The sequence below is a fragment of the Ammospiza caudacuta genome, chromosome 6, assembly GCF_027887145.1.
Source record: "Ammospiza caudacuta isolate bAmmCau1 chromosome 6, bAmmCau1.pri, whole genome shotgun sequence".
Lineage (NCBI taxonomy): Eukaryota > Metazoa > Chordata > Aves > Passeriformes > Passerellidae > Ammospiza > Ammospiza caudacuta.
The window spans coordinates 30004703-30022397 of NC_080598.1; the positions used below are offsets into that span (position 1 = coordinate 30004703).

The window sequence follows — 17695 nt, forward strand, 5'->3', positions numbered from 1 at the left end:
CAGTCCTTGTAAATTGGAAGTGAACGGAGCTCCAATGACCTTGAAAAAGAGCAGAAATAACCATTTACTGAACCACTAGCCCTGTCAAACTTCATTCTTAAGATGTTGTTGAGAATAGGATGCCAAAACCTCTCTGTGAATTCATGAATCACCTTAAATTACCTCCATTATTTGGATTCTCCTGGAAACTGCTAAAAACCATACAAATTTAGAAAGGACTTTTTTTCCATAGGATTTTGTACAGCTCCAAACCATTTTTTATTTTATTTCTTTTTCAAGTTGTGGAACATACTATGGAAAATATTCTCTTTTTTTTGTTTTTTTTTTTGCACTAGAAGAAACCAAACATAAGTCTTTAATATTGTAAGAATATTTGAAGAGCTGAATCACAGTCAAGAAATTTGTTTTTGGGGATTTTACTGGTGATTCTTGATCTTCTCAATATACATTGAAGTCATATCTGAATTCATAAAATGTGTAGATTTTTCCTTCCCACCCTTTTTGTGGACACCAGCTGCACTTTTAGTTCAGACCTGTCAGGCAGGTGTTTCAAGAGACAAGCATAAAATTAGTCGATTTCCCGTGAGCTTCCTTTTCTCCAGGCTAAACAACTTCAGCTTCCCCAGCCACTGATAACAAGGCACAAACTCCAGACCCTTCTCCAGCTCCTTTGCCCTTCTCTGGACCCACTCCAGCACCTCAATATCCGTATTGTAGTGAGGTGCCCAAAACCAGGCACAGGGTTTGAGGTGTGGCCTCACCAGGGCCGAGTGCAGGGGAACAATCTGCCCTGCTCCTGCTGGCCATGCTATTGCTGACACAGGCCAGGATGCCTTTGGTCTTTTTGGCCACCTGGGCACACACACTGGCTCATGTTCAGCCAGCGCCATTCAGCACCCCCAGGTCCTTTCCTGATGAGCAGCTTTCCAGCCACTCTTCCCAAGCCTGCAGTGCTGGCTGGGTTGGTTGTACAGGATCTGGAAATTCACTCTGTTGAACCTCGTATGATTGGCCCGGTCTATTGATCCAGCGTGTCCAGATCCCTGTGCAGAGCCTTCCTGCCCTCCAGCAGACCAACACTCCCACCCAAATCAGCATCATCTGTGAACTGGCTGAGTGTGCACTCAGTCCCCTCATCCAGGTCATTGAAGATATTAAAGAGGACTGGCCCCAGTACTGAGCCCTGGAAAACCCTGCTGGATGTAACTCCATTGACCACCACTCTCTTGGGCTAGCCATCCTGCCAGTTTTCTACCCAATTTATAGTGCACCTGTGTTGTCATTACATTGCAAAGGTTTCACTGTTGTCTCCTTAGTGCAAGAGTTTCATGCCTCCCTGATGTTTCTCATAGGCAGCTCCTCTAAGCACTGACTCTTCCTTCTTCTCACAACAGCCAGCTGACTCCAGTTCCCCCCAACCAACAAATCCACTCTTTTATAACACTCTTCTTCTTATTGGCTACAGCTGTGGCCTGCTCCCAATCTTTAATAATTACCCCAGCTGCAACTCCTTAGCAGGTAAGATTACTGTCTATACTATCTTTATTTACTTATATTCTATCCCCCTACACACCTGTAAGCCTGGCAAATATTCTAAGAACTGTCCATTTTATGTCTTTATTTTAAGTAAGCAAGCAACAGAAATAAAAATGTCTCTAGTGATTAAAACAGATGTAGTCCTAAGTCTGTTGCCTGAAACTAGGAGGGTTTTTTTTCTTCCTGTGAAATAGAAGTAGAGACAACTGCTGTGTTTTGTAACAAGCATCCTTCTCATCTCCCTAGTTATGGAGGCATGATTTCTTTTAAACAAGAAACTGTTGCAGTAAAGTGCCAATGCTTCTAGTTTGTGCAGTAACAGCATAATTTTTTTAATAGATAATGAGCATTGCTTTATTAACAAAATATACTGCTACATCTTGTTTAACAACACAATTTACAAATGTCTATGTTGTAGTGTAGATTCAGCTTATAGGTTTGTTCCAACAGTCTCATCATTGCAATTGTGAAAAACTGAAACCTGAGGTGAAGTTAAGAACAAGCACCAGTGAGTTCCATGAGCACTTGCAAGGTTACCCCAGATTAAATAATGCCAAATGCAGAAAATTTAGTTCTAGAAGCATGATGTGAAGCATATTGGGTTTGAGTACCGTTGAAATGCATCCATTGCTGATAGTTTTATAAACAGAATATGCCTTGTAGAATTTCTGCTGGCATTTTAAAAGAATTATTGGTAAAAATAACTATTTCCAATGTCTTGTCATCTCTTTTGTATAATTTTTACTTTCTTTTGGTCTCTTGCATGAAAGTTAAAAATAGAGATGATGACTAGGAAAGTACATTTTATAGGCTTGGAAAGTGCATTTTATAGGCTTAAGAATTGTTTTCCAGTACTGTAATTTTAAGAGTTAGTGATCTAATAGCAAAAATATCAAATTGAGTTAGATGACATATGAAAAGAGAGTACCCATTCCCAGCTGAAGGGAAAAAAAAGCAGAAATCTGTCTTGATAGTGTCATTGTGCTGTTGTCTAAGTATTTCAAACAGTTGTTAGCCCTTACTGAATTACTGAAAAAATTAAATCACTACCTTTTCCTTCTACCTCCTGGTAATAAAGTCAAGGAACAATATTTTTTCCATCTGCATCCTCAGTCTTCTCACAAAATTAAGGGGCAGTTATTTTTAGAGACACAGATGGGTATTTATCTCTGCTGTCTTGTACAAAAAAAATTGGTAATTTCATGTTGTTTTTCTTTACTTTCCTTTCACATGGAATCACAGACATCCACTAATGACCTGGGATCTTAGCCAAGAGCTAGAGGCAGTGGGAGAAAATGCAGGATATTTATAACTTCATTATAATCCATCATTTATTCCTTGCTGTCTTCATTGTAAGAGGGGTATCATTCAGTATAAAAAAACCACTTAACTCTCACAGTATTTATTTTGCTTATTTTAAGAGTATCAATAAAATTAACTGCTCAATTTTTTTTAATCCTTATTTCTTTTCAGTGGTCATTCAGGCACAGATAACAATGGTATCACAACATTTAAAGTGACAGCTTACATTATTTTTCTGGCATGAAGTAATATCAGGGGCAGGGGAATGAGATGTCTAAAACATCTGGCCATGGAGTAAAACAGGTGTAACTGTAGATAATATTGTGTTGCTTCTCCCAGCTGTGACATTAACCTTTGCTAGACCTTTTGAAAAGCTGAAGATTTTACCTTCCCTCGCGGTTCCATTATTGAATGGTCTGGTCCAGAACTCACTCAGGAAAAATTTTTCTTCCTGGGGTATTGCTGGCACTGGTCTGAGTCCCAGTGTTACTGTTCTGCTGTGGAAGATGCACAGCACAGAAATTAAATCTCTACCTCTAATATCCAACCCAGCACTCAAACCTGTAGTCTCAGGTTCTTGGGACAGAGAAATGAACCCACTTCATTTCTCATCTACTCATTAAGTGGTTTGTAGAAACTGTTGCAAGTTGTGCGTAGCTAGAAATTTATTTCCAATCTTCTTCCTCTCCCTAAGGATGTTTATGGAAGTTTTAATCTATTTTAAAGACCCCAAAACCACAAAATGCTATGTGTTAATCTTAAAGTATTCATTAATAAAGCCAAAAATTGTCTGGTGTTTTTCAGTGTAGAAAGCTTTATTATGACAAATATAGCTGTGCTAAGCTAAATCAATATTGATGCAGTGTCAAATGCTGTAGAGTTTGGATTATGTGGCTATTACATTAAAATTCCTCTTCTATAAATCAGTGATAACACAATAAGAATCCCTGTTGGAAAGGAAAAGAGATGAGTGGTATATCCTTTTGTACAGGTAGATGAGAATACACACACACAATTTATAAATTGGGCTGATGTGGTAAGCAGAGATTTTTTCCTTTTTTCAAAAGGTGAGGTTTTTTTTTTAATGAGTGAATAAGATGTGTTTTCATGAATGCACCCTATTCATGGTGCTTATTGCTGAATTTTATTTTATTCAGCAATAAAATGGCAGGAATGTAAAGCTACCACTCATCCTAATCAGAATCCAATATTCTCCCTCCTGCTCCCCCCAGAAAAACAATAGATTTGTCAAATGTTCTCTGTGTCTTTCCCTAGTGTTTTTATTCTATGGCTTCCCCTAAATACCTTAAGCTTGAACTTTCATGCTGTTAAATTTAGTGTGTGTCTGTACATGACAACACAGAGCAGACAGTTTTTCCACTGGAAAGAAAATTACACCTGATAAGAAGAACAAAGAGACCATTGTTGTGTCTCACAGGGAGAATTAAAGCACAAAGGGATTTCGGGACACACAGGAAGCCTGTTGGCAGAGCCAAGAGCAGAACTGTCTCTTAGGTTCTGCTGCGAACGCCTCTGCCAGGGGCCAAGCTGCTTGAGCTGGAGAGAAGCCGTCCCTTTCACAGCCCTGCTTCCGGTCGGACTGGGAAAAAGGAACTGAAAAGGCAGGGCAGAGAGAAGGAAAAGAAATAATCCTGGTTGTGAAGCTCTGGCCTCTTGTTATGAGAGAAAAAGCGTTCCCAAACTAACCGAGCGATCCTTCCCCCCTTCCGCTCTGTCCCATTCAAAGCAAGGAGTAATGTTGCTGAAGTAATCCAAATGTCACAGTGGAGGGTTCTGTGCAACTGATCAGCATAATGTGCTTCCCTGTGCTTGTGCCTTCCCTGCCCGTGTACAGAAAGCCCTTCGGCTGACATTTGTGTAATATTTGTTAAGACAAAACACGTGCAGAAAAAGCCTTGCATTATTGCAACAACCTCCTAGATTTGTTTTTACATATTCCTTCCTTGCGTTCTCTTTCTGCCTTTTTATTTTAATTAATCTTGAGGATTTTGTAAAGATTGTGGGACAAAGGCTTTCATTATTTTGGCGGGAATTGCTTAGTCCTGTATAATTCTATTTAATGAAATATTTTTTCACCTTAAATCTGAGTCTTGGCAGCTACATTTGAGATGTAGCAGCAATTTAACTAAACATGATTTAGTTGTAACCCCAACAGCAACAGCTTGAGGTGAGCAAGACTCTGGAAGGAAAACACACAAAATATGAGATACAGCATGTCTGTAATTCATATTAGAGACTGTGGCAAACAGATACTGCAGGACTGAGCCTCTCAGACTTCATACAGTTACTCAAACTGCCCTGACCTATTGGCTGAGTGGGATTTTGTGGGTGTAGTAAATAAGAGCACCTCTTTAATACTTAATTCACTTTGTAGCTGTGTCTGCTGCAGTTATATTGATACTCTGAAGCTTTCTATCTACTGATGCCAGGTTTTCCCTTATCTTGCTTGCATGGCAAATCTTTAATGGAAACCAGGCTGTTGAGTTTTTTCAACCTTTGTAAAATCACTTGTTGGTTCTATGGCCAAAAGTAGCTTTTGGCTGTGTGTCTTGCTTCAGTTGAGTCTTTTCCACTTTCATTAAACTGGGGTGTTTTAAAGGAAATTTTAAAATTGTGCTGTGAAAGAAGATAATTTTTTTTTATATTGGTCCTGGTTATTAGCTGTGGGAATTTATTTTAGTATTCTAACTTTAGCCTAATGTTTTTCAGTAAAACTGGATTGCTTGTGGTGAGTTGTCAATGTTGATACTTGTGGGCTATGCCAGTAATAAGTAGCAATTTTATTTATTCCGAAATCCTTTTATATTCCTTTTTTTGCCTTTATCAAATAAACTCTCTTGAAATTTCTGAGATTTCCAAGTTGGGTTTCATGTCCTAATGTTACTATCACACATTGACCATTTCAGACACTGGCAAATAAGAAAATACATGCTGTCCAAATAAGACTCAATAAACTATTCTATTAACTTGTTGCTCCTAAAAGTTGTAGCTTCCTCCTTCTGCTTTCTCCTCCCCTTTCCTCTGCTTCAGTCAAAGTTGGTCCTTGTTTGTTCATTGTTCTCAAAGCAAAATGCAAGTCTTATTTTCCAGAAGTTACTTAGGGGAAAAAAGCCCTGAGTGCCAGAAAATGCTTATTTATCAATATTGATCCCTTACATTTGCAAACTTGGCATTACATGCTGTACCTGAAAGTTTACTGGATTTTTTTTTTTTTATGTGACTCTGAGACTTGGCTTGAGTGATTTGGAAAAAAATTCAATTTCCCAAATTATTAAACCCCAAAGCATAACAGTCAATTTACTGTCATTTAAAACTATTGATTTAATTTTTTTTTTTTTTCTGCTTGCAATCCAGGTTCTGGTTGAAATGAGAAAGAAAAGCTTTATGCTCAGGAAATTTATATTGCCAAACCTTAATTTCTGATAGAATGACCCCATTTCTGATAGAATGACCCCATTATCTTCAAAATTAAAGCATTTATTAGTCTAAGAGGAATACTCTCATATAATAGAGAGCCTCTTCCACTTACAATGTAAAATATCTATTTGTTGTCATCAGCTGTGCTAGGTGTGTATCTATTCAATGCATTCTAATTCAAAGAAAAGTCAAAGGTACTGACTTTAACTGAGCCTTGTGTTACAAAGTCAGTAGCATTAGTTTGAGCCTCATGCATTAGAGAACAGTTTGTCTCCAACCTTTTGGAAGAACAAAAGAAAAACTGACAGTCAACACACTTGTGGCTGTCTTAGTGTGTGTCACAGAGAGGTTATAGACTGAAGGGATTATCCACAGGCCGTTGGTTTGATAATAACTAAGGAGTCAAAGAATATAAAAGAAGAAAAGTCTTTATTATATACACAAGCAGTTGGGAGAAATAGAACATGCTTAAACTTTTTTTTCAAAAATAAATAGGCCTTTTTAAAAAGAAGAATTTGAAAACAAAAGGCTTTACACTTTTAATATCTGAGAAAAAAATTCAGTGTAAACTAAAGTCCCAAATCATTACTGTTAATAAAAGAAATCTGAAAACTCTTTCACTTTTGTTGAGTAACTCCATGCCATATTTTACTTCTTAGCAGTAGAAAAAAATATGTTTCAGAAAAAAATAGTCATCTGTCTGCTAATGCAAACTTATAGACAGACATGTAGGTCTAGTGTGATAAATTGTGATACAATCTTAGGCTAATAAATAAGGTATTTTTCAGTGTCTTGAAAATTCATTATTTAAGAAAGACACAAAAAACCCATTATAAATTCTGGCACTTAAGCAAGCAAAGGAGAGCTGAGAGAAGATTTCTGATTCTGCTGTCCGAATGGGAAAGAATCAGAACAGATTATTGCTCTTATAAATCTCCTGGTAGTGAAAAATATTGTTATGCTTATTACTCACAAATCTAATTGTAAAACATGTTTGCAATTTCTAAAAAGGAAGAGTTTTACTACTTTAGTATTATGAAACTCACTTTATAAAAGTTCATGCAAAGTGGAGAAGAAATGTCTTTTGTCACTTGGTCGTCACTGTTTCTTAGGACAGGTGGTATCCTTCTTTCAATCTCCCAGACTCCTTCAATTTTCTAATCTTTTGGTAAGACAAGGTGCATTTCCAATTTATAGTCCTCATATATAATTTTAAAAATGGACTTTGTGGAAATGTTAAAATACTGAGGCATTCTTGAAGAAGCAACCCAAAACCATATCGCAGTTTGTTCCACCAATTTTTACTTTGTTTTAATTGAGTCGATGTTCTTATCAGGAGTGACCTGATATAAACTGCAGGTTTTTGGAGTGGATTTACTTTGTTGTCCATGCTGAATTCAGTTTATACTTCATAACTTTTGTTTTCCAAAACAATTTCAGAGATTTTTTGCAGAGTGGCACATTCATTTAACCTCTAATACATTTCTATTTCAAAAGAAATAAATAGTCAGTCTTTTTAGTCTTCAGTTTTAAATAGGATTAACTCAACGGTGAAAATTCAAGACTTTTCTTAATACCTTCTCTTAACTTTTTCAGAAAGACAGGGGTTTTTTCCACTGTTAGGACTGTTGACAAGTGATAAACTGTAGAATACTTCACGGATCACCACGGGATATGGACCACATACAGCTGGGCAAGTGCAGGGAGCAGACATGCAAGGGCAGTCGGGGCTTTGTTGAAGGGCTCGTTCTTGCCTGGAACAAAGTGAGCAGTGCCAGTCACGCAGAGCAGCCATGCAGGGAAGACAGAGCTGTCTCAGCCAGCTGAGTGTACTCTCTGCAGGAAACCATATCCAACTCATGTTCCTTGAAAAGCCTCATCTTCCTGCAGTTTCATTTCAAATGTCAGACTTGGAAGGCTCCCAGAAAATTCTTCTTTTCCCTGCCATCCCTACCTCATGATCAGCAAAATCTGTGATTCAATCTATTGTATCATGAAATATGTTAGTATATATGCCCAGAAATTAATTAGAGGATTTTTTTGTATAAACTGCAGCTGTTATTGCTGATGGGTATTTGGACTAATGCCTCTGATATTAGAAAAAGCTTTGATTTCAATTACTCTCCTCCCTTTTTATATGTAATGAAGTAATAAATTCATTGCTGTGCTTCACTTCTCCATTTTTTCTGCAGTACACCAAAACAAAGAGGTTTTCTAAATAAATTGAGGCTTTATTCAATTAAATTAGTTGTAATTTATCCTCACAGAAGGAGAGAGAGTAATTTACTAGAAAAAAACAAAAACAGTACAAATCAGCTTTTACTAGAAGTTCAGCAAATAATTTTTTTGAAATTATGATGCGTCACCATCCTAGGGTTATGTCACTGTTTTTAGAATATCCAGTTTTGCTTGTACTAGATGTCTTCTCTCAAGGCCTAATTAAGAAAGGTCTGATTTGAAACACATTTGAATTAAAGCATCTGAGTAACCATTTGCGTTTAATACAGAGTAAATGTAACAGCTTGATCTGAGGCTGTGGAGTTAGAGGCTCTTCTTTCAGAGTATCCAAGGTACTCCTGCAGAGCGGGCATGCCCAATAGTTTGCACAGTTGCCATGGATGTTCTAGAATCTCAAGGAGTGTTATGAACACTAGTGAGAACATTCCACAATTTTCTACTAATGGACAGCATTATTCCTACTTTATCTATAGGAAAACTGAACCATGAAAATGTTGAATGAGTTGCACAACATCATACAAAACAGAGTAAGAAATAAAATGCTGTTGTTCTAAAACACTAGCTTCATTGTCCAGATGGCATTGATTAGTGTTGCTATCCTGAAAGATAGCCACCTGAGAAGATTTCATTTTATTATACTTAGATCAGTTACTAACCCTCAAAGATCCATTGTGAACCTTCAGAAAGTAGGACAGCACTTAATGAGGAGACTATCACAGAATCAAGATACTTCTCTAGGCTGCATTTATCCCTGTTGTAAGAGGTTCTACCATGTGAAGTGTGGTTTCTGAATTGATATGGAGTCCAGCTGCTTTTAGTACAAAGAGCCATGCAAAATTCCTGAATTTATTCAATGTTGATACTCTGAAATGCGCACAGTATTGCCTTGCTCCCCTTACCTCAAGGTAATTCATCCTGTAATTTCTTAGTCCTTTATGCTGCTTGACGTCAATCCTCTGTCAATCTTCAGAACTAGCTCTTGCCATCTTCAGCTTAGATCAGATTCTTTCCTCCTGCCCCTTATATTCACATTCCCAGCTACTGATTTCTTTGAGGTGCTCACATAGGAGGGACTTTGTCCTTTGAACTCGAGTGTCCTATCTTAGAGATGTCCTGCAAGTTTTATGTGCTAACCAGGTAGAGAAGAGATCCTAGTGGCGCTTCTACCGAGGGAAAGTTCAGTGTTCACTGGAGAATTGACATGAGAATAGCTTTCCCTGGACCCTGAGCCCTTTTAGGCTCTCTGCAGGGCTCGTACTTGCCTGATAGCCCAATTTGCTGCCCACAAGAAAATGTGTGTGTGTTCAGAAGCATCCCTGCTCTGAATTCCTTGACCATCAGCTTAGAATCTACTGCTAATTAATATTCCTAACCTTAATATTCCTCACCTTAAACATTCCTTGGTGAGTTTTACACAGCCCTGTAGATGCCACTCAAATATCCCAAATTCTCCTGTTTATTTTTTTTCCCTCCAGATTGCTGGCTGTGAAGTCCAGGTTGGCCCCCTCCAAAGCTCTGCTTAATTTTCTTAATGGCCTCCAGTAGCAACTGGAGAGTTTGTCTCTGTATTGTTTTAATCCTTTGTCTACAACATTTGTATCCCTGTGTTTTGTTCATGGCTTTCTCTGTATGCTTTGAATGGAAAAGTTTCTGGAGCTGATAATCCTAGTGAAGCAGATGCTCTGACATGCCACATACCTTTACAAATGCAAGCAGGGGTAGTCAAATTTTGCCAAATAAGAATGTTATTGATTCTTCAGCTGGAAATTAGCATCTTGTTTGAGTTTAAATATGATCTAGTTTGAGTTTAAATATGGTCTGAGAACTGAAGTCTCAGGAGAGGATTTTCAATCTGCTTTCTGGATAGTTTAGGTAAAGTAGTGATATCTATGATTTTTTTCTGTTGATTTTTGTATCGGTTTTAGTGCATTTATCTGTCCATTGGAGAAGCAAATTACTTGGCAGTGGATGAGATTTCACAGCATGAAACACTGAAACCCTATATATCTCTCAATAGATACTAACCACCTTTCTATGTGAACAGCAAAACCATTAATGCTTGTAACATCTCTTTTTCAAGGCCAAAGTGTGCAGAGGGGTTGGCAGCCTGCCTGCTGGAACCTTTTGATCCACAGTGCACTTCCTGGCAAACCTTACTAGAGGTCCTATCAGCTGGTCTAGGGCAAGGCTTTGCTGTCCTGAGAACGTGATCACAATGTGAGTCACCTGAGGATCAAAAATAAGAAAAAAAAAAAAGTAGCAGGGAAAGTAGGAGGACAAACTGGTCAGAACTTCCTGTATGGGGAGTTTGGCAGTGTTGGCCCAACTTCAGCAGCAACAGCAGGACCAGTGCAAGCTTTGGAAGTCCTGAGAGGCTGGCAAGGATTTGGTGGTAACAGGTCCTGACTCTGTAATACAATGAGCAGAAAAAGACACATCACTGTGTGTTTGGTGGGAAGAGAAGATAAAAGCGTGTGACCTCTGGTGGTGTCACTTACTGACCAAATGGGCCAGGTAGAATTATTTCTTGGCTGAAATCTGCATGCAGGTTTGACTTTGCTTTACTTCTGTTCTGTAATTCTGATGCTGAGTTTATCTAATTGCATAAAAGAACCTTGATCATGTCTTTCAGTCACATTTATGATGACAACTGTAAATGCTCAGGGTCGGAAAGATCCTCAAGAATTCACATAGTCTGAATATAAAATAAGAGATAGCAGAGAGGGAAGCACTTAAACACTATTGCTCCTTGTCAGCAGTGTGCTTGGCATACCAGTGTCTTAAGGATGATCTAACAAGTGGATGCTGGACATGCAACATTGAGTCTGATAACATAGAAAGACAAATGTGTGAAGATTCTTGTTCCCATGGAGTTATTAAAGGGGCAAGATCTGCAATTAATGAAGACTGTTTGCAGGGAGACAAATTGTTCATGCACTGTTTCATTTCTCTTGGTCTTTTCAGGTGTTCCAGGACCTTGGCACTTCTGTGTTGTCTGGTGCTTTTAGAGGATACAACATCTGCCTCTTGGCATATGGACAGACAGGTTCAGGAAAAACTTACACAATGATGGGAACACCTGTGAGTTATACCATTCATTTTAAACTTGGGGTTGAGGGCAGGATGTCTAGCAGAAACATTGCTTCATTTTAAACAGTGGTTGTGGCGCTTGATGAGCAGAATGCTTACACATGTTTTATCCGGTTTTAAACTTTTGAAATATGAGCCTTTGTATTTAGGTAAAAAATAGAGTATCAGGTAAAAATATTAGAAAGTGTGGTGTAGTTTAAATTTTTATTACTTGATAATCTTCTTCTTACTACATATGAATCTTGTCACAGAGTTAGATGACAAAAAAAATCATCTCAATACTTAGGAATAGTTCTGGATTTTAGAAACGGTAACCCGAGATAATACAAAGTATTCATTTCCATGTGATATTTTGGCAAACTGGCCTATACTGAGATTAAATTGCTTTCACAAATAAAATTAGATACAATTCACGGTAATGGTTTTGTAACAGGCTTGATTATTACTTGTAATATTGACCTGTGGAAAGTAATACTTCACTTCCAGTTTTGACACTCATTTGAATGGAATTTACAGAAGCTGTTACATTCTGAGTTTGTCTACCAGGCACCACCTAAAGTGCGTTTTAATCTTGCTACTCAGATTGATGGAGCCAGTTGATGATTTCCTGTGTTTTGTCACAACAGAAGGCAGTTTGATTTTTATTCATGAATATTCTTAGCTGTTGGTCAAACATACTGCTAAAAAGAAAAAAAAAATAATAGTTTGCATAAGTGGACCAGTATTTTCTACATCCATGGGAATCAAATTTTAAGGTGAAGTAAGGGCAAAATGTGTTTAAATTTTAAAGATAGGAGGCCTGTTCTAACATAGTTTGTTCTTTTGATGAGAGTTTGGATTTTTAAAATTTAATTTTCTCAATAGACATCAGCAATAGGATTTAGTTACATTACTACCAGATTTTTTCAAGGAAATTTCTGGATCTTGTGTTTCTAAGAGATTTCTTGCTTTAAAACTAATTTCTTTCTCCAATGCAATACTGCTTTGGGCTGTTCTCTAATGACAAGTATTCACTGTGAAACAATGTTCCAGTGTTTGGTGTAAACAGAACTTTGTCCATAGTGGTCCGCTTGGTGAACCTGGACTTTCTTCTTTCAAAGAACACAGTTTCAAGTGTGCCTTCTTTCAAGGCTTTCAAAAAAACCTTTCATGCCATTCAGCAAGCAGAATCCACCTAAGCCCTGGTGTCTTTCCCAGGGTGTGTAGGCACTGCTAAAGTGTGAGCAATCATATCATAAGGAGAGTTCATCACACAAAACCACACTGTTACCTCAGTGCTGTGTAGACTGGGCAAAATTTACATCACCTAGTCTGGGTGTTGTTAGCAGCTCCATATCCTGTTCTCTCTGAGACACAAAATTTATAAATCTAGAATATAAAGATGTTCTAAGGCTCCTCAGTGATGCCATGGCATGAAGAAATAAAACCAGGATAAGGAAAACCCAAAAATATTAATGAGCAATCTAGCTAGCTTCAGTGTTGGCCTGCCTGGCTTCATCTCGTCTGCAACACCTCTGACATAGACATGTCCAATATCATTACATCAAACAGCTTTTGGATTTAACCCAAGCCCCTAAACTTCTCATCAATGCTGTGTACATTGCTCTAAAATTACTTTTGGTATAATTAGTGATGCTGTTCTGAACTACGTTGCATGGCTGTTTGTGTTGTAATCCACCATAGTCATTACTGCACTATGATTCTGTCCTTTTCTTAAAACTTGGCTTTTGTTAAAAAATAGATTTTGCATGAGTGTTAGGAAATATATTATTTAAATTTTTTTCTGTTTATTATTTGAAGGCATCCATTGGGCTGACACCTCGTATATGTGAGGTATTTTTTTTTCTTCATTTGAATTTGTTTAAGCAGTAAGATTTTCTTAATGTATTTTAAATTGACATAAACTTCTCATTTGTGAAGGGCCTCTTTTCTAGGAAGGATGATTACTCAGACCAAATGGCATCATGCAGGGTAAAGGTCAGGTAAGTGTGTTACTGTTTTGGACAACAATATGAAGGCTTTTAACAGCATACTCTTGTGACTGAACAAAGTAAAGACTATTTTGTTTCTGTTTTCTTAGATTATATTAGTTTTGGAATGAGGGGGAAAACACAGAGGAATGACGAGGAAGTATTTGGTTTAGTTTTCCATCTAAGTATTGTTCTTTGGATGTTGTCTGTTCACTTTTGTATAAACAGCTGAAATAGGAATGCAGTGAAAATTTACTTGCTCTGTTTAACTCCTAAATTGAGCCATAATCCTACATTCTGGTCTTATTCATCATTCCCTTGGACCTTATAAAGCATTGTATTTGGAAATCTGGGGATTTGAGCCCACCAGTGCAAAAAATCTATGTAAGAGTCAGTTACATGGTCTAAATATACAGTTGCTCCTTTTGTTTTGTTTTGAGCTGAGTGAATTTAGCTTTCCTTTTTCTTTTCAGTTTTCTTGAAATCTATAATGAGCGTGTCCGAGACTTGTTAAAGCAGTCAGACCAAAAGAAGCCTTACACCCTTCGAGTTCGAGAGCACCCTGAAACAGGACCATATGTCCAAGGTGAGAGTGGCCTTCTCAGTCAGCAGCACAACTGCAGGTGGACGTGTCCTAGGCGTGTTTGTGTCTTTGCATGTATTCCTACAGTGGTCATAATTGCCTCTGCCCTTCAAGGGTTACTTTTCTCAAATGTTTTTCTTGTTGTATGATCACTGAAAGCTTTGCCTCTGTTATCCTACTGGTTGGATACCCTGCACTGTCTGCCTTTCCAGTCGTATTATTTTTCTTCCTTTTATTTTAAAGAAATATTAACTTAATCAAGAAGTCCACCAACATTAGCTCTAAATGTGTTCTCCAGGCCAGCCTAAGGTCCCTTCAGACCTGTTTCATACCTTGGCAGCAGAATATACATTGAAAAAAAAAAAAGTAGATAAATTTAACTGTTTGATGTTGCAGGGCAGGCCGTGAGAAGCCATGAAAATCTCACCCAAGTGAAAACCTAATAAGCTTGATTTTCAATTGTCAGCTTTTTCAGTTGTCTGACTTTAGTTCTTGCCTTCTCTCTATTTTTTTTTTCTACTTCCATTTTATTTTCAGTTTTGATTGATGCTTTTACCTCAAGGTCTCATACAGCTTTAAATTGCAGTTTGGCCTTTGGTATTTCATGAATTGATTTGATCCTGGTATAAAGTTTGCCAGCTACATTTCCGTGTATCTGACCAACAGCTGACAAAAATCACATCTCAAAACCAGTGCAAAATCATACAAAGATTTACAGTGGACATCAGAAGGAAGAGTGTTTTCCAAGCTGGGGGTTTGTTTAGAAAGTAAATGCATACATTTCCTTTTCTTCATGCCTTATATCCAGTGGGTGGAATTCCAGAGTAGCCTCTGGTATCACTGCCTCTGCAACTGCTTGGCTTGCCATCAGGTGAGCAGTAATACCTAGTGTAGTACACAAAATGCATATCACATAGGATGTTACGGATCCTGTCACATCAGAGCAAATACTGATTGGTCCTGGCTTCTAAATAGAGTCCTTGTCTCTGTTTAGTGGATTTCTCTTGCTCTCCCTGACTGATTTTTCTCCCTGTTTTTCTTTATTATGGCCATTACTCATCATATGGTTATCCTTCCTTCAGAGATTTAGGGAAGATGTGACAATAGATAGAGCGACCTGACTGTGTGATTGGATGGAGCCTGATTGAATGGAGCCCAGCTCTGATTCCTTGCACACCTGCTCTATTGGTCATAGTGCATCTAACAGGCCATGGTTATTACCAATTCCTGCTCTCAAAATTTGAAATCAGCACTCGCAAAGTGTTGAACTCACCTGGTCCTGTACACAAGGGTCTATCAGACATTCTGGTTGTTTCAGCTGTGCTTTCCCAGCACATCAGCCTCCTGTTTTAATGAGACTTGGAAATTAATAGATTAATTGATGGTCTCATTAGTATGGCAAGCATAATTCTTTGAAAAGTAAATTCATAGACATTTGGCTTTTATTTAGGGCTTTCCAAGATTCTCTTTCTACCTGCTTGTAATTGAAGAACTTCATTGTTGATGGAGTCCAAAGACTAAGTATTTTCTTTTAGCAGCTGCTCATTCAGCACGCAAGAAAGGGTCTTTAAACTGCTTCCTTCCTTGGCAATTTCCATCTCTTTTCTCAGGCCTTATATCTCCAGTGACTCCTTGGCTGCATATAATGGAGTTTCCCTGTTTTAAAAGAAAACAAAGTTATAACTTCTGCCAATGGGCTGGCTTGACTTTGGTCACTGTTTTGTCTTCATCTGGAATCTTTCAGGCCAATTCTGTCACTTCTTTTTAAATTCTATTGTGGCTTTTGTTGTTGTTGTGGGGTTCATTTGGGGGGTTGGTTGTATGTTTCTATTGTGCTTTTTTGTTTACCTATTTTGAATAAGGATTTTATTCTTGTATTCCAAATTTTTTTGACTGGAAAAAATTTATGCTAGAGTTCTGAAATATGCCAATAAATTTCACAGTTGATTAGATTTTGTAAACTAAGAGAAGAGATGATGGCAAAATATTAGTCTAAATTATATTTGCCGCTTTTGACTACAGTTGTAAATTTATTTTAGATTATTCACTCTCTCTGTATATTACGACAGCCTCAAAAAATAATTGTATTAATGCCTGTAAGAAAAAAAAATATTTTCAATCGTAATTGTGATTAATGTTTTTTAAAAAAACTGATCACATGCATGAAAAGTGAAATAATTTCTCTGCTGAAGACAGCATGGGGTGCAATTGGATGCTGTTTTGAGGCCATGTGACCTGAAGTAATTTCAGCCTGATGAGTCAGTGGCAACAGAGTTCTTTTATTTTAGATATGTGTATACAATATATATTAATAAATTTGCCTATGCAGTTTATGCAGTTGAGAACTGTGACAGTTTGCTTTACTTGAGACCGCCCTAGTGTCTGTTGAGGAGAGGGACTAATAAAATGTAGTGGAACTACATTCATTAGCTCATATCAAAAATAAGCTGCAGTAACTTAAATGCAAGTTTGAAGTATAGGTAGCTTGATTTCAATAAGATTGAATTCAAGAAAGCCTCTTGTGAAGAGGTTCACAACACTGGTACAAAATTCCCTTCTCAAGTGCCCTAATGTATTGCTGCAATCAAAAATTGGTGAGCTTTGCAAGGAGGGTTTTCTATGTGCTGAAGCAGACTTTGATGATTTTATATGTAGTCTCTCTGTCCAGGATCAGAGTGCAAGAATAATATTTCCAACAGCTAAGATGAAAATTATCAGCAAATTTACTAGGAGAGCTTGATTTGTGCTTCACTTCCAGGCGATTTACTGTATGGAAGAAATTAAATTGGTGAGCATCAACAAAGCTCAGAAATTTCCCATTGTTTTCCATACACCAACAAGTTAAGGACTAGCATCTGTATTTGCATTGTACTTCTTGCAAGCAATCAACAATTTTAAGGTTTGCCGACTCTTAGGAGGAACTCCTCAGTGTGCATTAGTTTTAGTTGTGTGTTTGCTGTCAATGGCATCCAGAGTACAGTTAGCTGTGGATGAAGAGTACAGAGAGAGGGGAAAATCAGAAAACTTTTTCCCTTTAAGGACACTTAGATGCCCTGGGCAATGCATTTTCCATTTTCAAGTCCAGTCAGAAAGTCCCAGCTCTGAGCATTAAGTATTTTAAATGCTTTCCAGCCCATTGTTTTTTCACGTAAAGGCGGAGAGATTGTAGCCTTTAAAATGCTGAAAGTGTTTCAGTGCTTTGGATTGGAATCGTTTCAAACTTCTCCCTCACAGATGGTTGCACTGTTAAGGAATCAGCCCCTCTTAAATCAGGAAATGATGCAATCTATTTTATTACTCTGAGACAGATTTCTGGGGGAGATCCTTTCTTACTCCAAGGCAGATTTCTAGACAAGAAAGTGGTTTTGATCTTTCTATGGGGCTTGAAAATGACCTTTCTCTTTCTGGCAGCCAACAGAACACTTCATCATTTCTTTTCAAGCAGCATTTAAAATATTTCATTAACCTTATTAAAAAACTAATTGTTTTAAACTCTCAGCAAGATTCACAATTACAGTGCTTAGGGAAATGTAGACAG

At 37.7% G+C, this 17695-nt stretch overlaps 1 protein-coding gene across 1 annotated transcript in view; it reads left to right on the forward strand.

Annotated features, from left to right (window-relative positions):
* The window catches only part of STARD9 (StAR related lipid transfer domain containing 9), a 92356-nt gene that overhangs the window by 23614 nt on the left and 51047 nt on the right, over positions 1 to 17695 (forward strand). The window contains exons 4-7 of the mRNA XM_058807665.1: positions 11479 to 11595; positions 13405 to 13437; positions 13525 to 13586; positions 14048 to 14160. Of these exons, the coding sequence (XP_058663648.1) occupies positions 11479 to 11595; positions 13405 to 13437; positions 13525 to 13586; positions 14048 to 14160 (325 nt within the window). The remainder of the gene's footprint in view (positions 1 to 11478; positions 11596 to 13404; positions 13438 to 13524; positions 13587 to 14047; positions 14161 to 17695) is intronic.